Raw genomic sequence first — 23148 nt, forward strand, 5'->3', positions numbered from 1 at the left:
TCCAAATATTAATCTCAAAGTTCCCCACCATTGGTACCTAATTAGAAAATCTGTCAATTTGTTTCGGAAAGTCACCTCTAGTGCTGGAGGGGTCTAATTGTCATGCAGCCAGGAAGCACAAGACCAATGTGCTTATTTAATTTCTATTTGTGAATTTGTTGTTTTCTGTTGCATGAAAGCCTGGTTTCTTTTCTGTATTGAAAAATAGACATTAGCATAGGGATGAATAGGAGAGTGGGAAATGGTACAGATTCTGTAAGTACCTTGTCACTTAAAAACAAATACCTCCCTCTTCACAGCTTGTTTTACTCATCAACTGAATATGCATTTATTGGCTCTTTTTCCAGAAAATACCACAGTACTTGAGTAAAAAAAAATTTAAAAATTGCAGCTTACATGTAATAGCAAACTGCTACCGGTTTTTTAGGTCTAACAAGTATGCTGATTGTTCCTTTGTCTGTTTCACAACCACTTTGTGCTTGGTAAATTACATTTAATCCCTTAGCTTCGATAGGCAATTATTACATTCACTTATCTAATTAAAATACTATTGGGGACAACATTTGAAACTTGATTACAGTCTGTATGATGTTAGTTTCAAAGTCTGCAGGATGGGCCATTAACCCAGAGCTAATAGAACCTTATGATTTGTGCCAAGGGGGCCCCAGGCATTGTCTGTGCCCGAATGTATCATCAATACAATTGGGTAGGTTGGGGCAAGTATGAAGCAAAACATGATTGGATGAATCCTGTTGCATGGTCCTGTTTGTGGGGTATGACCACTGGACATGGATTCACTCTCAGTGTAGAAAATGCATTGGGGAGCATCAAGGGAGGACTGCACAGAAGGAATATGGAACAGGGTGTCACGGCTTCTACCCAAAGAACACCAGGGTAATATAATTTTACTCTGCCTTGAAAACAGCTGCTCAAATACTGTAATATATTGTGTCTTACTTAAAACAAATGAAAACCATCACTGTTATCAATATGGTGTCAGCCTCAAGCAAATTTGGAAATGTCTAAAAAGGGTTTTAAAAGGTGGTGAACCAAACAGGAGCTGACTAACAGATTTTTGGTATATATGGTGTAAATGAGGTCCTGTGGATGACATGGCTGATTGCCTAGTTTGTTCAGAATGGGAACCTTTCAGGGGAGAGGACAACGCAATCTGCTAGTAATATATTAGTGACAGTTCATTAATAACATGGGGGAGGTGGTCGCATAGTGGTATTGTTACTAGGCTAACATTCTAGAAACCCAGTGAATGAGCTGGCGAGCTGGGTTTAAATCCCACCATGGCAGTTGGTGAATGTGGCTAACTGTTAAATGTCCTCTGAATGAGGGCAATTAGTGATGAACAATATAAGCTGGCCTTGCCAGTGCTGCCCACATTGAATGTTTGTGTGTCATTCGAGAAGTGCAGTAAATTGTAAATATCTCTCCATCCTTGATGTTACTCTTGGCTTTTGGAGCATCCCAAGCTGTGGGAAGATCAATCTCAGTTTAATTTCGAGGCTACATATGGACCTCTTGCTTCCAGAATTTCACAACATTTCTATTTTTTCTACAAAAGAATGGTTGCAGTCACTAAAGATTTTTTCCAACCTGAATGATTGCTGCAATAAGCTTATGACTTACTACTGGCAATTCAGATGACACAGGAAATACCTTCAGTTACTTAATGAAAGGGATGGGACTGTAACTAAATCCTTGCAAGGCTCAGCCTTGCTAGAACTTGCTAGTTCTAAGAGCGGGTGACATTTTTTGGATGTTTGCATCTCTGCCCCAGGGCAAGAACTAGATAAAATTAAAGTACAGATCATTCTGAAACTATCTTTATCAGTTTTGAAAATGACTCCATGGTTGTTTCCGCAACTTGGATATCAAAGAGTGCTCATACCCATGTTAACCAAGTTTACAAACTCTTGGATAAATTATTTAAAGGGGAAAATGTTGAAGTCAAGGCCCAGTGGATGCCTATACAAACAGAAACAATGAGAATTTTAATCGAGCCACGATACAAGCAACATACATTTTGGACAGAATCATCCCGTCCCGTTGGTGATGGGCATCACGGTGGGCGTAAGCGGACAATGTGGTGAGAAGGCCAAAAAGCAGATTTACACCGTTGTGAAACCACTTTGCAATTGTCCCCTCCACCTCTCGATGGTGGACCATGTTTCCCGCTGCCACACGTTAGGAACCTAACTTCAATACTTCAGCATCTTATTATAAGCTCTGCTCACCGGAATCATCCCCCCACGCTGGATCATTCGGGCACATCAGCGTGGTTGCACACCAACATGTTTCACAACTGTACATAAGTGATGTGCACCTCGAGAGCTGCACTTCACTCAGGATTTTGAGGTTTGTTTGCCTACCTTGCTTCAGGCAGTACTTGCCATCATCAATGCCAGGCTTCACAAGCAGCACCACATCACTTTTAGGGGGCTCACGGACAGGTGTCTACCTTCCAGACCAGCTATAAGGCGGGGGTGGTTTTTTAACAGACACAGGGCTACGGATTGCTTGAGGAAGGGGGAGAAGTGGCCTAAGGCAAGGGAAGAGGCTGCAAAGCTAGGGCTATACTGGGGAAGGGGGTATCCCACGGTGTGTGTGGGGGTACGCAAGTGGCCTCAAGATGGTGAGGGCTGAGGAGGCAGTCTCCAAAGGAGATGAGGCCAGGTGAACATGTGAGGGCTTGTGAGAGAGTGAGAGGTGATGTCTCTTGAGCTGGCAGTGAGTGAGATGCTAATGAATGTGTGATGGGCTTGTGAGTATGTGAGCTGAGAATAATGGGATGGTTGACTTACCCTGGCGGCACAGATGAGATCATTCACACTTTTTCTGCACTGGATGGTTGACCTCTTGTGTGCAGCATTGGCATTGAGCACGCCTGCCATTGCCTACCAAGCTGGAGTGGTGAGGTTGCTCGACCTCCTGTGGCTAGAACAGGGGTACAGGACATCACGGTGGCCTCCACAGCGTCCAAAAGGTGTCCCAGGAATACGTTACTGACTCGGGGGCTGCACTGTCCCTGGCTTTTGGGGCCATGTTTTCAGTGGAGCAGTTCTGGGCTGCAAGCACTGAGAAGTGTGTACGTGGCTGCAGTTTAAATATGGCACCCAGTATGAGGAAGTGGCAAGGTAAATGTGTGGTGGGCAAATCGGCTACCTGTCAGTGAGATAGCATGTATCCTGTGGCTGCATAATTAGTAAGGCAGGAAGGGGACGATACAGCACGAAAAACCGCCATTGTGGCCGGGGGGGTAAAATGTCTTTTTTCACTCCCACTGCTGCACTTAGTGCAAATCTGGATAATTCATCTCTAGCTAATTCCCCCCCAGTAAAGCTCTCACCATTTCCTATCCTAGCTGTTAGGCTGGATCAACCTGAGCTTCTCGATTGTGTTGACTTTGATGCAGCAGTGGGCCTGGGCCCAGAAGAATATTTACCTCAAAGAAGTTAAATCATCAAAAGGACCAATCTATTATTCAATGGAAGTCTTTGGTATCAACTTGGATGATTTTTTACAGCTGGCCCATGAAGATCCAACAAGAAAAATGCATTTCCATCATCCAGTATGTTTTAACGTCTAGCAGAAAAGCAATGGAACATTGATTGAAGCTCTTTGGAGCATGCTCCAGAGGAAGTATGGTGCATTGCTCTGCTAAGTCTTGAATTTCCAAATTGGAAATTGGACAGTCATTTAGAAGGCCTGAACATCAGATCGTTAATCAAGTGAGATTGACTCCATCCTGCCCTCCATAACTGTCTGGGGCTGAACCATACTGTCCAAAACATTGGCATCATAATTGACTCTAATATGAACTTCCAACTACATATCTGCACCATCACTAAGACTATTTATTTCCACCTCTGTAACATTATCCAGCTCTGCCCTGCCTCAGCTCATCTGTTGTTCAAACCCTCATCCTCGAGTCTTGACTATTCCAATGCACTCTTGGTCGGCATACAGCCTTCCATTTTCTGTAAACTTCAAGTTATCTGAAACTCTGCAGCCGATTTCTTAACCCCCACCATGTGCTGTCAATCCATCATCCCTGCACTGGCTGACCTATGCTGGTTCCTGGTTAGGCAATGCTTTGGTTTTAAAATTCTCTTTGTTGTTTTCAAATCCATCCATGGCCTCATTCCTCTCTATCTCTGGAATCTCCTCCAACCCCATAACCCTCTGAAATATCCACACTCCTCCAATTCTGGCCTCTTGAGCATCCCCAATTTTAATCACTCCACCACTGGTGGCCCTATCTTCAGCAGCTGAAGCACAATGTTGGGATTTCTTCTTGGAACCCCTCAGCCCCTCTCTCTCACTTCCCTCCTTTAAGCCACCCCTTAAAACCTACCTCCTTTAAGTAAGCTTTTGGAAATCTGCCCTAATGTAGCCTGATGTGGCTTGGTGTCTAATTTTGCTTTATAATGCTCCTTTAAAGCACCTGAGGACATTGTATATGTTAAAGGGGCTAAACCTGTTGTTTCTGCTGTTCTGGGGATGTGAATCCCTGAATGTTAAATCAGGTTCAGCAATGTTGAATAAGATGGGCAGAGGCTGTGAACTCTGAGGAATTTTATTGGAGAGAGGAGGAAGGCTAACTAGTTTAACCTCACAGCAGGAATGATAATCAGTTGGGTTGATGCTTCTCGGCCTTTTGGCTAAGAACAAGTGTCGTGAAGCGATGGCTACAACCAGTCGAGCCCCAAACCATGGGGTATGTAATACCATTAGGGTGGCGGTGAAGGACAGCGAAGGACGAATACCCAGGGATCGTGCCTTCTTCATTAAACGAATCCTTTTGGAGTCATGTGGATTTGAAGCTGCGGAAATCTACTGCCTGCAGGACTTCCCCAGCGCTGGATACTTCGACGTGACCTTCGTCAAGTTCCTGAAGGTGTTCTAGGAGAAGAGAGACCAGCCGCAGATGAGGATCCTGATGGTGGAGTTTCTATTTGCTCTGCCGTTGCAATGGGACTGTGTGGTGACTGTGCATCTCTACAACCCCCACGTCCCTGTCGCCGATGTGCTCACCTTCCTCGCCAGGTACGTTGACAAGGTTGGGAGCTGCACTGAGGTTAAAGACGTCTTCGGGATTTGGACAAAAAAAACGCCGGGTCAAGGTCACGCTCAAGGCAGATGGTAAGGGAATCATCCTCCACCCTCCTTCCAGCTTCGCTATCGGGAGAAGCCGTGGCTACCTTGTCTATGCTGGACAATCCAAACTTTGTCGGCCATGCGTAAAGTCTGGTCATGTGGTGGCCAACTGCAGCTCCGTCCTCTGCAAGAATTGTAAGCAGGAAGGGCACCAAACAAAGGACTGCAAACAGACTAATTGCTGCAACCTGTGTGGTGAGGCAGGCCACCTCTACAGGCCCTGCCCAAAATGCTGCCTCACTTACGCACAGGCAGCCAAAGCCAATGAGGGGGAAGCAGATGAAATGTTTTGTGTCACTACTACTAAGGACTCTTGCAACCTTCCAATCACCAAGGCCTCCAACGAGAAAAATGGGACAAAGGAGTACATGGAGAGAGACAAGGTGGAGGAAAAGTTTGAGGCAGCAGACGGCCAAACAACTGCGCTGCCCCCTGAACCTCCCACTCCACAGGAGAGCGAATCAATGGAGGAGGAAGCAGCAGAAAATCATCAGGGGGAGTGGCAGCTGGTGAAGAGGACCAAAAAGAAGAAGGGGCTAAGAAGGGGCCAAGCCACTTCCCAGACGAGTGGCAAGAGGCGTTTCCCATCCGACACGGATGACAAGGGCAACTGCTCTTCAGATGAAGAAGGGCAAGGGCGGCACCTACAGAAGAAGCGGCAAAGCTCTAGGGAGTTGGAGGACAAGACACCTGAGCTCCAGAATATTGGAGACAATGAGGAGAGCAGTGCACCCCAACTTTGCCCACAACTTGAAAAGGCCAGCTCACCCCAGCCCCAGGAATCTGGGAGCAGTGAAGCGCTCAGCGCACCCCAGCTCCGGGAAGGCGGGAGCAGCAATGCCCCAGAGTGGGAGAGGGTCAGAGAGACTTCTCCAGCAGAGAACAATTCAAAGCTCGTTCCTGCTCGAACGCCCAGATGCCACCTGAGCGGAGCATCTCCAATGGGGTGGTTCAGGGGAGTTTCCTCAGCCCATCCAAAGTGAGACAATTTGTGAACACTATGGGTATGCAGGAGCAGACCAAAGGTCTGGAACTCTCAAAGACAGCAGGTTTGGTAAGCGACAAAATGCTTTAAAAATGGGGGTAAAGATTGTATCCAAAAATGTGCGTAGCATTAAATCTACTACGCGATGTGTTGCGACCTTGGACTACCTTGCAGACGTAATGTACAAGAATGCTCCACTCTGGTTAATTAACGGCACAAAAGAGCAAGCGGCTGGCGGTCTTTCAGCAGCTCCCACTGCTTTCTGGCGACCTCCAGGCCAGTCATTCTGGGCGGTGACTTCAACTGCATCATCGATGCGGCTGGACGATCTGGCAGGGCCGACAGCAGATTGGACGCTAAGTCCAGATCCCTGATGGAAACAGTAAAGGATGCTAAGCTGCATGATGTCTTCAGCAACCCTGCAGACGGAGCGCAGCGCAGATACACCTGGTCGCAGCCAGACGGGTCCATCCATTCCAGGATAGACTTCCTTTTTGTGTCCTGTGCGTTCACAGTCAGATCCACCGATATCAAGCTGGTGTCCTTCTCTGACCACTGCCTCCTACTGGCTTACTCACTTACAGGACGACCAGAGGGTTGGCAAGGGCACATGGAAGCTGAATGTGCAACTGCTGACCCCAGAGAACATTGAGGAGCTCAAGAGGGATTACAAAGGTTGGAGAACCATGAAACCCCTCTTTGAGTCCCTGACACATTGGTGGGAAGCGATCAAGGAAAACATCAAGAGGTTTTTCATTCTCAAATGTGTCCAGAAAGCTAGAAAGGAACAGAGGGAAATGTCCCGACTCCAGAAAAACATGCAGAATCTGCTCCGGCTGCAGTCAATGGGGGTCGATCTCAAGGAGGAACTCCAACAGGTGAAGAGCCAGCAAGCCTCGCTCTTTGCCTCGGAGGCCTCCAAGATCATCTTCCGGTCCAGAGTCCGCTCCGTGGAGCAGGATGAGACGTGCTCACGTTTCTTCTTCCAAAAGGTGCACAGAGAGAGCTCTGTGATCAGCAGCCTGAAGGAAGGAGGCGGCTCAGTAAAGTCATCGCAGTCCAACATTTTGAGCATCAACAAATCCTTTTATGCCGGATTGTATGACATGAAGCCCACAGACAGCACGGCCTCCCAGTCCTTCCTGTCCTCTATCACGGAGGTCTTAGACGACAGTACACAGGAGAGCCTGGACAAACCGCTAGATCCTGATGAACTGATTAAGGCCCTTGAGTCCTTCGAGAAGAGTAACAATTCCGGAAACGACAGCTTGCCGGCTGAGGTGTATTCAGCTCTGTGGGACTGGGTCGGCCCAGGCCTGCTGGAAGTGTACGAGAGTATGCTTCTGGCCGGCAGCATGTCAGAATCCATGAGGCAAGGCATCATCACCCTCATCTACAAGCACAAGGGGGAAAGGGAGGAAATTAGAAATTGGCGACCCATTTCACTGTTGAATGTGGACTATAAGATTCTGTCCAAAGTCATCGCCAATCGGGTCAAGTCCACTCTGGAATTGGTGATCCACCCGGACCAGACCTGCGCTGTGCCCGGCAGGAAGATCTCTGACAGCCTTGCCCTACTCAGGGATACGATTGCCTATGTACAGGACAGGAGTGTGGACACCTGCCTCATCAGCCTGGATCAGGAGAAGGCCTTTGACAGAATATCGCACACCTACATGGAGGGTGTGCTCTCCAAAATGGGGTTTGGGGAGAGAATTCGCAATTGGATCCAACTGCTCTACACTAACATCAGTAGCACAGTCTCAGTCAATGGGTGGGAATCAGATAGCTTTCCTATTAAAGCTGGAATCAGGCAGGGCTGCACTCTCTCCCCTGGCCTTTTTGTGTGTTGCATAGAACCCTTTGCTGAGTCCATCAGGAAGGATCCGGGCATAGGAGGAGTGACGATCCCAGGCAGTGAAGGCACTCAGGTCAAAGCCTCCCTGTACATGGACGATGTTGCCGTCTTCTGCTCGGATCTGCTGTCGGTGCGCAGACTGATCTACATCAATGACCAGTTCGAACTGGCCTCGGGAGCCAAGGTAAATTGTGGGAAGAGCAAGGCCATGTTCTTTGGGAACTGGGCTAACCGATCCTTTGTCCCCATCATTGTCAGGGCTGACGGCCTGAAGGTGCTGGGGATATGGTTTGGAGGGACCGGGGCATGTGTTAGAAACTGGAAGGAGCGGGTATCTATGGTGCAAAGAAAACTGGGCATGTGGGAGTGACACTCCCTCTCCATTGTGGGTAAGAACCTGGTCATCAGGTGTGAGGCACTCTCGCTGTTGCTGTACGTGGCGCAGGTCTGGCCCATTCCACACTCCTGCGTGGTGGTGATCACCCGAGCCATCTTTCGCTTTATCTGGAGGTCGAAAATGGATCGTGTCCGCAGGGACGCGATGTACAAGCCTCTAGATAAAGGGGAAAAAAACGTGCCCAACATCACCCTCATACTGATAGCCACCTTTATGTGCGGCTGCATCAAGCTGTGCGTAGACCCTCGGTACGCAAACACCAAGTGTCACTACGTGCTGAGGTTCTACCTGTCCCCAGTGTTGCGAAGGATGGGTCTGGCCACGCTGCCGTGGAACGGTCGAAGCAGTTGGACTGTGCCGTACTCCCTGTCCCTCGTGGAAACATTTACGCAGAGAAACACCTTTGACTACAAGTCCATCAGGCAGTGGTCGGCGTGTAACATCTTAGAGGCCCTGTGGGAAAAGATGGATCCTGTGGAATGGTTCCCGAGCAGACTGTCAAAGTCATTTGGCAGAATGATTCATCGCCAGAACTTTCCAACAAGCATCAAGATGTAGCTTGGCTGGTGGTGAGAAAGGCCCTGCCCGTCAGATCCTTCAAACATGCCAGGAGTCTCACCCACTCTGCACATTGCCCTCGAGGTGGCTGTGGTGGGGACGAGGCCGTTGTTCACCTCCTTGTGGAATGTGCCTTTGCAAAGAAGGTCTGGAGAGAGATGCAGTGGTTTCTGTCAAGGTTCATCTGGAGCAGTTCTGTGACACAGGACTCTGTGCTCTATAGGCTGTTCCCAGGGACTCACACCAAGACAAACATCAGCTGCAGCTGGAGGATCATCAACTCGGTCAAAGACGCTTTTTGGTCTGCCCGAAACTTGTAGGCCTTCCAGTGCAAAGTGTTGTCCCCGACCGAGTGTTGCAGACTGGCACATTCTAAGATGCAGGACTACGTGCTGAGGGAAGCACTAAAGCTTGGGGCAGCTGCTGCAAAGGTGCGATGGGGAAAGGTCGCTGTCTGAGACCTTTCTGCCATAGTGCGCCAAGGGGCTGGGAATTGTATCGACCCCTCGGGCTGTAGGGCTCACAATGAATGTATGCATTAAATACTAATTGTATTATAATTGTATTGAAGCATCTCAGAATGCAACATGATGTATGTCGATAACTCCAATCCAATGCACAGTCTGATTGTCTGTAATGACCATATTGAAATGATTGTAATATTCATTGATTGTATTGATGCACCTCGTGATCCATGTGTAAAAGTTGAATCTGATTGCACTTTTTGCGATGGAGATTCAGAAATGATTTTGTATATTTTTCAAAAACGTTAGTTACGGAAATGAGGAGGAAAGGAATGATAAACCGGTCACGTAGTTCGTGCAAAGTGCCTGGGATAACTTGCACTGAAAAGGCATTGTGTAAATGCAAACCATTGTTGTTTCCTACAAGTAACCTTAACACCTCCATCCAGAAATACTCGGAAATCCGCCGAGTATTATATCCATATATATATATCCAACTGGATCTTAAATAATTCTAGAATTTTGTCAATATTATTCTATCTGGGAACCCGTTCCACCTGACCATCCTCCGTATGAAGAACTTATGTTAAATAGTCAAGTTCAAAACAATTTTTAAGGGATTGTTAACGCTGCGAGGCGGTTATGCAAATACATCTACAGCAACAAAAACAATAGTGTCAGAGTCAACGAACGATGTGTTGCTCCAGTTAGAGTTAGGGAGAAAGGGGGAAGCGCGTCAGAGGCACCACAATGTAAAACTGGTGTGGGTAGACCCAGGCGGATCAGAAGGGTGCGCGGCTGGGATTTAGCGAGGTCGCCGAGCTCCGCGTTTAACTCCAGCAGGTGATTCAATTTTGTAAAAGTTTAACCTGGATTGTACCCTTGTAATGTTGTTTTTGAAATGGTTTTGAATGTGATTGAAGATATTTTATGAATAAAGTATATTTTTACAAAAAAAAAAGGTGATTCAATGGAATAGAGATTCATTCGGGCTCCGGCTAACATGGATCAAAACTGGGCTCCTGCTCTACTGCTCGTTCTGATTGTGCATCAAGGTAAAGAGGCGATTGTTTCTTACTTTCGGAATTATTGAGCAATTTAATTTTTTTTAGTGAAAAGTTTCCCTACCCTTTGATTGTTTGAGACGGACGTGTTTTAGTTGGAGAGCAATGAAAGTAGCGGAGGTCCAGATAAACGAACCCCCACATGGCGACCATAGAAGTTAACAGGGGTTCTTGCCTTTGACATTTGAACAAGTTTGTTGCAGTTACTTTTAGGTAACACACTTTGGGTTAGCTTTTAACAGTGATTTGAGAATCGTCTGCAGATTGTGCTCTTTGAATCTAATGTCCCCGACCATCCCTGTCCATCTCGCATTGACTACCCCTAACTCTGACCATTTCCAATCCTGCCTCTGTCTGCATCATGTCATCGCAAGAGCTTTCCGGAGTTTATTGCAGGCTGTGCCGAAAGCTGGACATAGTTTTCGCTGAGAAGTTACTGCGGATCTTTTTTTATCAAACAGACGCACTCAGGGACTGGGGAGAATTGTGCTTTTGATGCATCTCTGATCATTCTGATGTTGCAGGGATATTTCGAAATAAAGCACTTGAAGTTGCTGAAGTAAAGTGGATAGAATACCCGGTGCAAAAAGAGAAAAAGAAAGCGGGACATTAGATACAGAATGAATCATGCGGAAAACAGAGGTGACAAACACATAGAGGAAGCTGTCGGCAGTGATTGAAGTTTGTTGCCTTTTGATAATCAAGGAAACAGGGGAGCCTTGCGGCAGTTGGGTGATGTTTAGGAAAGGAGTGCGTTTGCAGCTTGTTTGGTCGGTAAATTCCGGTGGGTTTAAGCTTGCAGGTGCTGCGTTTTGACATCTGAGCTGAGATGAGGAGCCTTGCGAGGGGAGCTCCCGCCGGCAGGCTGCACTGGACCTGTTTCGCCGGCATCACGAACAACCGCTTACACCAGTTTGATATTACAAATAGCAGTTACAGCAGAGATTCCCCTGGCTCTAGGCGTGTTAGTGAAAGCTCTACATTGAATGTACAGTTCATGCTGGTGTCTATGCTTCACAGTAGCCACCTCCAACCGCTCTTCATCTTATCATATCAGCATATCCTTCTACTTATTCCTTTCTCCCTCGCGTTTCTAAACGCATCTATTCTATGCTTCATAGTGAACTATTGATATATAACGTTACGTTGTAAGTTGCTGTTGTTTGGTTGCGTATATATATTATCTTACAATCTTTTTGGTGCTTTCTGCTGACTTGGTTTTTAAGGAATAATAAGCCATCTGCAGGCAGCATCTGTGGACATGGAAACAGAGTTTAGGTTTTCTCTTCGCCTGACCTGTTGAGTTTTTATTCAGCATTTTCTATCTTTATTTCATATTTCCACCAACTTGATTTTGGGTTCTATGCAAGTTAGTTGAGCATTGGGCACAGTGAGTGATGACACTATCCCTCCTAGGCGTCAGTCCAGCTCGTGTAGGTGGTTTCAAAGTCTGGTCGCTTTTTTGCTGCCTGTCAGGGTCCCATTTAATAGATCATAAAACCATAAGACATAGGAGCAGAAATTAGGCCATTCGGCCCATCGAGTCTGCTCCGCCATTCAATCACGGCTGATAAGTTTTTCAACCCCATTCTCCTGCCTTCTCCCCGTAACCTTTGATCCCCTTACCAATCAAGAACCTATCTATCTCGGTCTTAAATACACTCAATGACCTGGCCCCCACAGCCTTCTGTGGCAATGAATTCCATAGATTCACCACTCTCTGGCTAAAGAAGTTTCTCCTCATCTCTTTCTAAAAGGTCTTCCCTCTACTCTGAGGCTGTGCCCCCGGGCCCTAGTCTCTCCTACTAATGGAAACATCTTCCCCACATCCACTCTATCCAGGCCTTTCAGTATTCTGTAAGTTTCAATCAGATCCCCCCTCATCCTTCTAAACTCCATCGAGTATAGACCCAGAGTCCTCAAACATTCCTCATATGTTAAGCCTTTCATTCCTGGGATCATTCTCGTGAACCTCCTCTGGACCCTCTCCAGGGCCAGCACATCCTTCCTGAGATACGGAGCCCAAAATTGCTCACAATATTCTAAATGTGGTCTGACCAGAGCCTTATAAAGCCTCAGCAGCACATCCCTGCTTTTATATTCTAGTCCTCTCGAAATAAATGCCAACATTGCATTTGCCTTCCTAACTACCGACTCAACCTGCAAGTTAACCTTAAGAGAATCCTAGACTAGGACTCCCAATTCCCTTTGCACTCCAGATTTCTGAAGTCTCTCCCCATTTAGACAATAGTCTATGCCTCTATTCTTCCTACCAAAGTGCATGACCTCACACTTCCCTACGTTGTATTCCATCTGCCACTTCTTTGCCCATTCTCCTAACCTGTCCAAATCTTTCTGCAGCCTCCCCGCCTCCTCAATATTTCCTGTCCCTCCACCTATCTTTGTATCATCTGCAAACTTAGCCAGGATGCCCTCAGTTCCTTCATCTAGATCATTAATGTATAAAGTGAAAAGTTGTGGTCCCAACACTGACCCCTGCGGAACTCCACTAGTCATCAGCCGCCATCCTGAGAAGGACCCCCTTATCCCCACTCTCTGCCTCCTGCCAGACAGCCAATCTTCTATCCATGCTAGTACCTTGCCTCTAACACCATGGGCTCTTATCTTACTGAGCAGCCTCCTGTGCGGCACCGTGTCAAAGGCCTTCTGGAAGTCCAAGTAGATAACATCCATTGGCTCTCCTTTTTCTAACCTACTCATTACCTCCTCAAAGAATTCTAACAGACTTGTCAGGCATGACCTCCCCTTGATGAAACCATGCTGACTTTGCCCTATTTCATCATGCACTTCCAAGTATTCTGAAATCTCATCCTTAATAATGGACTCTAAAATCTTACCAGTGACCGAGGTCAGGCTAATCGGCCTGTAATTTCCTGTCTTTTGCCTCACTCCCTTCTTAAACAGGAGGGTTACATTAGCAATTTTCCAGTCCTCTGGGACCCTCCCTGACTCCAGTGATTCCTGAAAGATCACCACTAATGCCTCTTCAGCTATCTCCTTCAGAACTCTGGGGTGTAATCCATCTGGCCCAGGTGATTTATCCACCTTCAGACCTTTCAGTTTTCCTAGCACCTTCTCCTTGGTAATGGCCACCATACTCACCTCTGCCCCCCGACTCTCTTGAACTTTGGTGATGTTAATGTTTGGCCAAGGTGAATCTGTGTCTGAGTGGGCAAGACAACCAAATGTTGGCACATTTCCTTAAAGAGGCCAAAAGATGGCCTGGGCTGGGAACATTGCAAAAGTGTCCTTCAGAGCTTGGAATGAATTTTCATGATCAGGAAAGAGGGTAAGGAGATTTATTCTGCATTGACAAATTCATACTGCACCTCACCTAGGAGCAATTGTAATTGATAGTATGAAAGATAGAAACATGTTCCATTCACTAGGGCAGAGAAGGTTAAAGGGAGAACTTATGGAGGTCTACAATTATAAAAGGGTAAATGGTGAAAAATTATTTCCGCAGGCTGATTAATTGGCATCAAATTGGCGTAAATTCAGCATTTAGTACTGGAGATAAAACAGAGAAGGCAGGAAGATTCTCTTCAGAGGAGAAGCTATTATGGGGTGAAATACATTATCACGAGTGACAGATGAAGATAAATCAGTAACAACATTTACAAAGAAATTAGGTGAACACTTGAAGAAGGAAACTACTAATGAATATGAGGAAAGGGAAGGAAAAATGCAATGCAAGTAGATAGATCCTGCAGGAAAGCTAGCTCTGGCATGGACATGATCTGGGTGACTGACCCTTTACTGTTCTGAAATTTCTACCATTCCACAACATTAACATCTATCACTTTAATGAGCACAGGTTTTCCCTGTCCCCACCATAAAGCCCAGTCATCTGGTTTTCAGTATCACACGTACCCATCAGGACAGACCTGTTCCTTTACTTGCAGGGAACATGGCAAAGGCATCAAAGATAAAGTATAACTTTCCAATGATGGACATCGAAAATAAATAATTTTCTTGATTAGGCTTCTCAGACTTCAATCTTCCCTAGCTCAGTTTTCATATCCAATTTTACCTGGGCCACATTTAGTCCTCCATAAGCAGTTTCATTAACAACAATAAACTGCATTGATAGAGCACAGTTAATGGAGAAAACATCCTTGGCCTCTTCACAAGCATTGAGGGAGGGAATTTTAACCAACAAAAGGATGGGTTTGTGTCAGGTTTTGGTCTTTTAGTCTCAAAAATCAGAATTCTGACTCTAATCCAACTCCAACATGTTCACTCCTAGTTTTAATGATGGTGGGAAGATGGGTGAGTGACCCGTCCGCTCCAAGGATGCAGGTTGGCAATTGTCAATTAGCTTCTCAATTTTATTTGTTGTTGGTCAGGTTTCCTGAGCCTCAGAACATCCAGCAGCCACATCTAGACAAGAACTTGCTGGCTCCAGGAGGTGAGCACCTTTACACCTACCTTCTGGATCCAGCATGTTTACCTAAACAACCCATACAACCGGGCAGCCCCTGACCTAATCCTCCCCCTAAGGCCTCCAATCCCACCAGAGATACCAAGCTCTCCAGACCTCCAACCTTGCCCTTAGGCCTCTGATTTACTCCCCCATGCCCCATCTAGCCTCTGATCTTCTTTGCTAATCTACCCCTCAGGTCTCTGACCACCCCCCTCCCCCCATACCCCATTAAGATCTCTAATCCTCTTCCTTTGCACCCTCACCCCAAACAATGCTGATCTCCCACACTGAGGTCTCTCACCATCCCACCCTGGACTCTGGGATGGTCACTGTGATCAAACCCCAGGGTTTCCAGGGAACATTTCTTCTATCCAATCCTCAGTGAAGATCAGTGTGTTTGTGCTGTATCCGTTTCAGTAAAGAGGTGGTTGCTGAAGCTGCTCTGTTGTAGACAGACCTGGAGTCTCAGAGCAGGGCAAGAACAACATTACTAGTGGCTGTTGACTGTAGAAGCGATCTTAGCCTTTAACTTCTTTGTGCCAAGCTCCTTCCATGTTGGAGCAAATTACATCCCTAACATCTTGCAGCTTGCCATTCACTGTAAGGGAGATCACTGTGGCCCTGTATGCAAAGGAGGCAGAATACATTGTATTCCCTCTTTCAAGAGGGAAGCTGGCAGAGTGAGCAGACAGCATTCCCAGGAGAACAGGCTGCTTCACATTGCAGGATGCCATTGACTGTGCAAACTTCACTTTGCAGCTGCCGCATATAAACTCAGGGATGAAACTGCGTGGGGATTCATTCCTTCAAAGTCCAACTGGTGTGCCACCAATTTCAGTGCATCATATAGATGAATTCTGTCTTCATTTTGAACCAGTCCGCTGTATCATTTGCATTTGAACCAGCACACAAAACCAGACGATGACTACTGGGTGATGAAGGCTATCTGCTGACCACTCAGCCCATGACTCTGTTGCACAACCTGGAGCCATGGTGTCACTCACAATTTGATCGAGCAGACCATTGGGGTTCTTAACAATGCTCCTGCTGCCTGTACCACACTGATGGAGTCCTACAGTACTCTTCGGCGTGCATGTCATGATTTGTCATGGTCTCCTGAATCTCACATGACCTCAATATAATGGGCCCTTCCCACCAGGTACACACCAGCTGAGGAGGAAGAGGAAGAAGAGGAGAAGGAAGGAATTTAGCAACCAATACAGTCGCTTTCTGGCCAGACTGACTGTGATCAGTTCATCTGGCTGTGGTTCCACTGAGCACAACCCCAACTCTGCATTCACCAACTGTCTCACACCTTACCTTCCCTCTGTTACCGACCATCGCAACATCCTCTTGGTCACAATGTTAAATTAAAAACCACCACACAATGAACACCCCATATCAATTTTATCAGTCAAGCCATCTAATATTCCATATAAAATTCAACTAATCATCCTTGTGTATTCCCTTACTACCTGCCTTTCTGTGCCTTTCCCTGGCCTGATGCTCCTACACAGTGCTACCCCAGTGGCCGCAGCATAGCTGGTGAAGGCTGCTGACTTTTAGGTGGTAGTTTGCAGATGGCTTTGGAGGATAACATGAAGCAACTCTGGCCCTAGGCTTGGCCGGCAGCAGTCTAAGAACCAGCAGCAAGGGCACTCGCAGAGTGGCAGTGGCGGGAGGACGAATGCTGTCATCTTGAGAGAGGTCAGCAGATTCATGTTCCATGGGTCCAATGCCATTTTCTTGCAATCCTCGTAATCTGTTGGATTACAGATTGCTGGACTGCTGTGAGACCCTGAAAACCCCACTGACCACATCCACAGCCATGATGGCAGCAGTCTGAGCAATTCATGGCAGCAATTGAATTTGTATGGGGGAGGATAAGGCAAAGTGTTTTGTCACTAGATTAGTATTCCAGAGACTCTGGGTAATTCTCTGGGGACCTGGGTTTGAATCCTGCCACAGCAGACAGTGAAATTTAGCTTAATAAAAACCTGGAATTAAAGGTCTGATGATGACCATGAAACGATTGTGGTAAAAACCCATTTGGTTCACTAATGCCCTTTAGATTAGGAAATCTGCTGTCCTGGCCTAGATGTGACCCCAGACCCACAGCAATGTAATTGACTCATTTAAAAAAAGGATGGGCAATAAATGCTGGCCTAGCCAGCAACGCACACATCCCATGAATGAAGTTTTAACAAATTTCTCCTGTTGGAGCTTCCACAGCTGCACTCAGACATTGAGTGGTTTCTGGTTGTGCTGCAAAGGAAAGTGAGACATCAGCCATCAGACGCAGCATCATGGTTGGGTCTACAAGTGTTGTGATGGAGTTAGCCACTACATATAGGCTCCAAGCTCAGTGCAAAGCCACATTCCTCCATGTTCCTGGACCATGACAGCAAGCATTCTAGCAGCCCTGCCAATGCATCAAGCATTCCTGTTTTCATAACTATTCTTCCATCCATGTCCTCAACCGAGTTCTCAGCAGCAAAACCTGTGTGTGTTGTATAATGGAGTATGTTAGACAAAGTCACACAAAGGGTGAACTGTAACAGTTTGTGATGTTATAGAAGGAAGTGACATATACTCATGTGATCTGAGAGAGTCTAGCAGAAAGCAGCATGGAAAGAAGCTGGTGGAAGGGTTCTCATAACTAAATATGTTACAATAAAGTTAGAATATTTGCATTTGGCAGTCTTTGGGAGTGATTGAAACTACTCCCAACCCAACAACACAATGATAAAGTGTGAACCTTGTGGTCCTGCAAATTAACACCTCTGCCACCCATACTCTCCACCCTGGCTGCATGCCACCTTTCCCAGTGTCTCATCACGTGGATTCCAATCTACTGTCTAAAGTACATGCAGTGTCAGAATATGAGCTGGTGGCTGGAAGACTGAGTGACGGTGTTTCGTCATCACCAGTTTTTCCTTTCTCTTCCACATTTTGCTTCTGCACCAGTCCCTGGTCTGGTGACAATTCTTGAGTGTCTGAAAGGAGAAATGTACAAGCATAGGTTTGTGGTGAAGGGAGAGGGGATGGGAACCAAGCAGTGTATACTTTAATGTTTTCAGTTCCATCACTGGCTACAGCCTCAGTTGTGGCTGCTGCAATACTGGTGAAAACCATATCCTTCATTTGGGTGAGGGCTTGGAGCCATGTCTACCCCCACCAGCTACCTCTGGTTGTGTGCCACCTAGTCCTGTAAGAGAGAGGGAAGTGTGTCAGTGAGTGTGGTGCAATCTGTTTGGGTGATGTGGCTGTCATGGTTAAATAGCCGACAGTGTGTGCAAGCTCTGTGATGTGGGTGTGAGACTTGCAGCAGTGCTAGATGGTGTGAGGGTGAGGTGAAGCTATGAGTATGGGGTATGAGCCATGATTGGTAGAGATCGTTGGTAGGTAAGTGAAGGGGAGTGTGAGACTAATGGTTCAGTTGTAAGGACATTGCATTTGAAGGTGCATTGACCACTTGTGTGAGGACATTGAGCATCTTGCACCACTCCACCCAGGCCCTTGGGATTGACTGTGATGGCTTTCTGCTCCTACTGTCTTCACAGTGTCTGTCTGGAGGGTGTCTTGGATCTCTGTGGTTTGAGAACCTCTCTTTTCCTGAACACCCCCTTCACTAAGGCTTTCAGTGCTGCCTCAGAGAAATTTGGAGCCATTGTCAGCTATGCTGTGGCATCTTGTCTCTTTTTCAGGGGAACTCACCGAAAGAATGACTTCAAACACATGTTTTAGTGTACCTCCCCTTTAAGACGTGTAGACTGGCATTAAATAGTGCAGCGAAGCTTGTACTTGTGCTAGCCTCCCATGATTTTTTGCATGCAGCCACTCAACAGCTTGCTTAGTGCTGACTATATGCTGCGATCATTTACTTAAACAGGCAGCATGAAGTTTGCATACTGCCTTCATTGAAAGTGATGGGCACTGGTTAATTGCACATTGTAATCCCTGCGCTTGTTTGTAAGACTTATCAAATTTCAAAGTAATCCAGTAAATTTTAGGAGGGTTGAAGTGCTGCATTTCATTTCTTAAGGCTGCAGTCTTATCGAAGTTGGCCTGGGACGGGTTTTTCAATCCAATGTGAATGAGAACCACCTGATTGATGACATCCAACATTTCAAGCGGTTCAGTGACTGGGACTGATGGAGAATAGATCCATGCACAGTACGGTGTGTATAACGGCTGTGTAGACATTCTAAATCCTTGCATGTGTTCAGATATTTTGTATTTTTTTATTTGTTCTTGCCATGTGAGCAGTCCTAGCTAGGCCAGCATTTATTGCCCAAACCTAATTACCCTTGAGAACGGTAAGTGGTTATGAGTTTCCTACTTGAGCCGCTGCAGTCCATTTAGTGTAGGTATGCCCACAGTGCTATTGGGACGGACTTTTATAAAGCAAGAAAAGACACTGCCTTAAGATGGCTGACACAAATCATCTGATGTCTGATGTTGCAGTTTGGCCAGTGTTCTGGAAAGTCCCAATTCAGACATGTCATGGCGCCCTCATGGAATTTCACACCTGCTGATGTCAAGAACTCCTTCAAAAGGATTTACTCAAAACTGTACTGGGCCTCACATTAGCATTTCTATAAGGCTACATCTCAAGTGGAGACAGAGGGTGGGATGTTCCACTCCGGAGACTAAGTGCGGTGGCGGGTGGGAAAGGCGGGATGGCTCCCGCCGATTTGGCGGGTTGTCATGCCGGATCGTTCACTTTTTAGCTCATTATATGTGCATAAATGTGCAGCATGCCATGTCTTGTGGCGGGGCAGGCTGGGATTCGTCTGCACAGCCATTACCTTATCGGCTCATATTTCCAGGTGTCATATTTAAATGGCGCCTGCACACACATTCTCTCTGCAGCACAGAAAATGTAGTGGTGAGTAATGGGCCTGAGAAGAGACAAACGCTGTGCACCGAAGCTCAGCGACAAGGCACTGGCTGCAATCCTCCACTCAGTCGAGGGCTGGTGCGAGGTCGTTTACCCCCGTGGTGAGAGCCGGATGTCCACCAACTTCACTACCAAGGCTTGGGAGGAGGTTGCCAGTGCGGTTTGTGCCAGCGCAGTCCAGAAAAGGGCCGCTATCTACTGCAGAAAAAGGAAAAATTATCTCATCTTCTTGGCCAGGGTAAGTCAAACTTCTCCTCCATCTCTACTCAGACTCTCATAAGGTCATCAGGCATTCACAGTGTTACAGTCCACGGGGATCTCATACACTACCAGCACAAGGGACATCATCACTGATTCTCTCACACACACATTTACCTCTTCATCTTTTGTCACATCTTGCAGAAGTCATGTCTTCAGTCTTTACATAGGTCCACTCAGCACCTATAGCAGACAGGCATGCTTATCATCTGATTTTGCATCCCTCCTGATCACAATCTGTCCATCTGTCATTATACAGGAAAAGATCACTCACAACATGAGAAAGAGATCCCTGACCGGACAGGAGTTGCCGGAGCTCAGGCCACTCAGCCCCTTTGAAGAGCAGGCAGCAGAGCTGTCTGGTGAGGACCAGGACTGTGCTTGTGCCGAAGGCAGAATCTTCACCCCCCCAACAAGCTAATGAGGCCCCATCCACTCGTCTTCGTAACGTTCCAAAACCGAGTGCTCTTTAATGTAGGTGACTATCCAGCCAATCATTAATTACCTCTCCTCTCTATTGCAGCCACCAGCAAGAAAAGGAGGAGACACACCCCTGGCCAACTCATCAGCCCCAGCCCCCGGACCACCTCGGATGAGAATTCCGAGGATCCACTAGGTATAGAGTCATTCACCTGCACCCTCCACCATCGCAGAGACACACACCTCGGGTGGGACCTAATTTTAGAACAGGCTTGGGGTCACCATCTGGTTAGCACAGCATAGATTCTGGTCCACAGCAGTTGGAGTTAGTGACAGCCAAGTTCACTGACACTCGGGCCAGAATTCTGCTGAATCCGAGTCTGATGACTAGCCTCTGGACTTGGCCCTTAGAGAGATGGTGGAGCTGCAAAGACAGGCAGGGGCACATCAGGCAGTATTGTTAGGGGCCGATTGGAAAAAGGGTTGAGGAGCCTGTCCATGTTCAGTCTGCTGTCTTGGCACCAACATGCCAGTGCATTGAGGTCAACGTCGGAAGGGTGGCAACTGCCATGGAGGCCTTGGTCCAGCAGCTTCAGCCGGAAATGGGCGAGGACGAGCACATCATCGCTTCATCCATGAGAACATTCTAGCAGTGGCTAGGCGAGAGGAGGACGGGGCAGCGCGATCTCGCTCCAGGAGCCCCTTCTCCTCAAGGAGTCAGGGAGGGGCCCTCGGGCACCTACAGGGAGGAGGAGCATCAGCTGGACACCCTGGGGCCATCCACCCAGGACACTCCAGGGCTCTCCAGCCGCTCCAATTCTAGTCTGCCTGTGACCTAATCAACTCCAGCTCCTCAGGCCGAGGAGGGTGTACCTGGCTGACAGCAGGAGACCCTTAGCCGGCTGGGGCCATCCAGGACTCGGCCCCACAGAGGACACCCGTCAAGGTCAGCACAGACAACAGAGCCTAGCAATCAGCAGGCTGTCTCCACCTCTGCTGTGGATGTCAGGGATGCACCTAGACATAGCAGTAGGTAAGAGAAAATAAGAAATTTTGAGAGCACAAAGGTGGCACGGTGTTCACAAACTGTATATCCTTTGCCCATATGTAAATATATTTTGGTTCTGTGAACTTCCCATCTGGTGAATGGCTTTTCTATCTGATGTTCTGAGGTCATACAAGTGTAGCAGACGCTGACCCTCCTCACATATCTCCCATCGTTTGCTTCAGGTATATGGTGTCTCACACCAGCTCATTACAGTGCATCGCCTTTCTGTGCACATCAGGGACATGAGCAAGACCCCTGGCTCCAGCAAAATGGTGGTTGGGCAATGCCTATCTGAGACTTGAGTCAGAGGATCATATTTTGTGGCCTCATGAGTATAGATGTCGCAGTCTGGTTTATTCACCTGATGCTTCTGCACTGAAGAATGGTCAATGTAGATCTTATAGGTTTTACTGGCAAGCTGCATTGCAGTCAACCTCACTTGCTGCATTTTTCAATGGCCTCCATGTAATGACTGTCAGGTTTGAGTGTGGGTTACATACCTACCAATATTGGAGGATCTTATGCACTCCTGTGGCCTGCAGAATTATGTCATGTCCATGTTTACACCTAGACATCAGCCCTATAGTAGTTCCTATTGGTCCACCTGCATATTGCAGAGCTATTGACCTAGCTAACACTTGATGACTCCTCAAATGTTTGCTAGACGGCAACAACTACGCGAGATCAGGGATGTGTGTTAAGACCCCAGATGCTGGACTGTTACCTGGGACGATGCTGCTCTGGGCCTGAATGTTTGGCTAGTGTGGTTTGCCCAAATCTCTGAGCCAGCTCCCCGACGGGCAGTTGACAAGGTTAGCTGATTGCGAGAATGCCAGCTGTGTGCCTGGTTTCCATGTGGACATCTGAGATTTCTGGAATGAAAACGTGGAGGGCTGAAATGGAATCAGAGCGAAACTCTATTAACATTTGATGTGTGCTCTTTATTTTCAATAAATTAGCTAATTAATGGTTAGATACAGTGTCTGCATTCTCAGGCCCACGGACGCAAAGCCTAGGCTGCACGGGAAGTTGGGATACTCTAGATGAAGGCAGGGTCATGAGTGATTGTCACTGATCAGACGATGCTACTGCTGAAGCTCTCTCTGTGCACACAAAATCTGACTCAGAAGCTGCATCCATGACTGAGAGTGACAGATCTTAAAGAACGACCTCATGCTGTAGACTCAGTATGATGACAAGGCCTAAACATTAATCTTGCATGAGGGATAGCCTGTGGAGAGATGCTGCAGTCCGGAGTCAGGTTAGATCTCAGGCATCAAAGCAAGAACCAACAAGTGATGATTGTCCTCCTTGAAGTGCCTAGCAACACTTCAGGCATACTGCTACAAGTGCAGTGAGGATTGAAGTGCTGCTCCTGCCTTTTGAAGGCTGCCATAGGCAGTGGAATGTTTGTGAGATGCTAGAAGACACTGCACCATGCTCTGTCTACAATGCACGCTGGTGGAGTTATTATCCCATACAGGGCAGTGCCATGCTCCAGAGGCAGCCTAGCATTCCAAGGATGAAGCCATTGTCACGCAAGATTTTTTTTTTAATTTGTTCATGGGATGTGG

The 23148-nt window shown here is 47.1% G+C and overlaps 1 protein-coding gene across 1 annotated transcript in view; it reads left to right on the top strand.

Moving 5' to 3' along the window:
• The first annotated feature begins 10169 nt into the window (after positions 1 to 10169).
• LOC144684317 (mast/stem cell growth factor receptor kita-like) overlaps positions 10170 to 23148 on the top strand; it is an 86718-nt gene continuing 73739 nt past the window's right edge. Inside the window, exons 1-2 of the mRNA XM_078547951.1 lie at positions 10170 to 10277; positions 10397 to 10489. Of these exons, the coding sequence (XP_078404077.1) occupies positions 10438 to 10489 (52 nt within the window). The 5' untranslated portion in view covers positions 10170 to 10277; positions 10397 to 10437. The remainder of the gene's footprint in view (positions 10278 to 10396; positions 10490 to 23148) is intronic.

The sequence above is a fragment of the Cetorhinus maximus genome, chromosome 1, assembly GCF_964194155.1.
Source record: "Cetorhinus maximus chromosome 1, sCetMax3.hap1.1, whole genome shotgun sequence".
Taxonomy (NCBI): domain Eukaryota; kingdom Metazoa; phylum Chordata; class Chondrichthyes; order Lamniformes; family Cetorhinidae; genus Cetorhinus; species Cetorhinus maximus.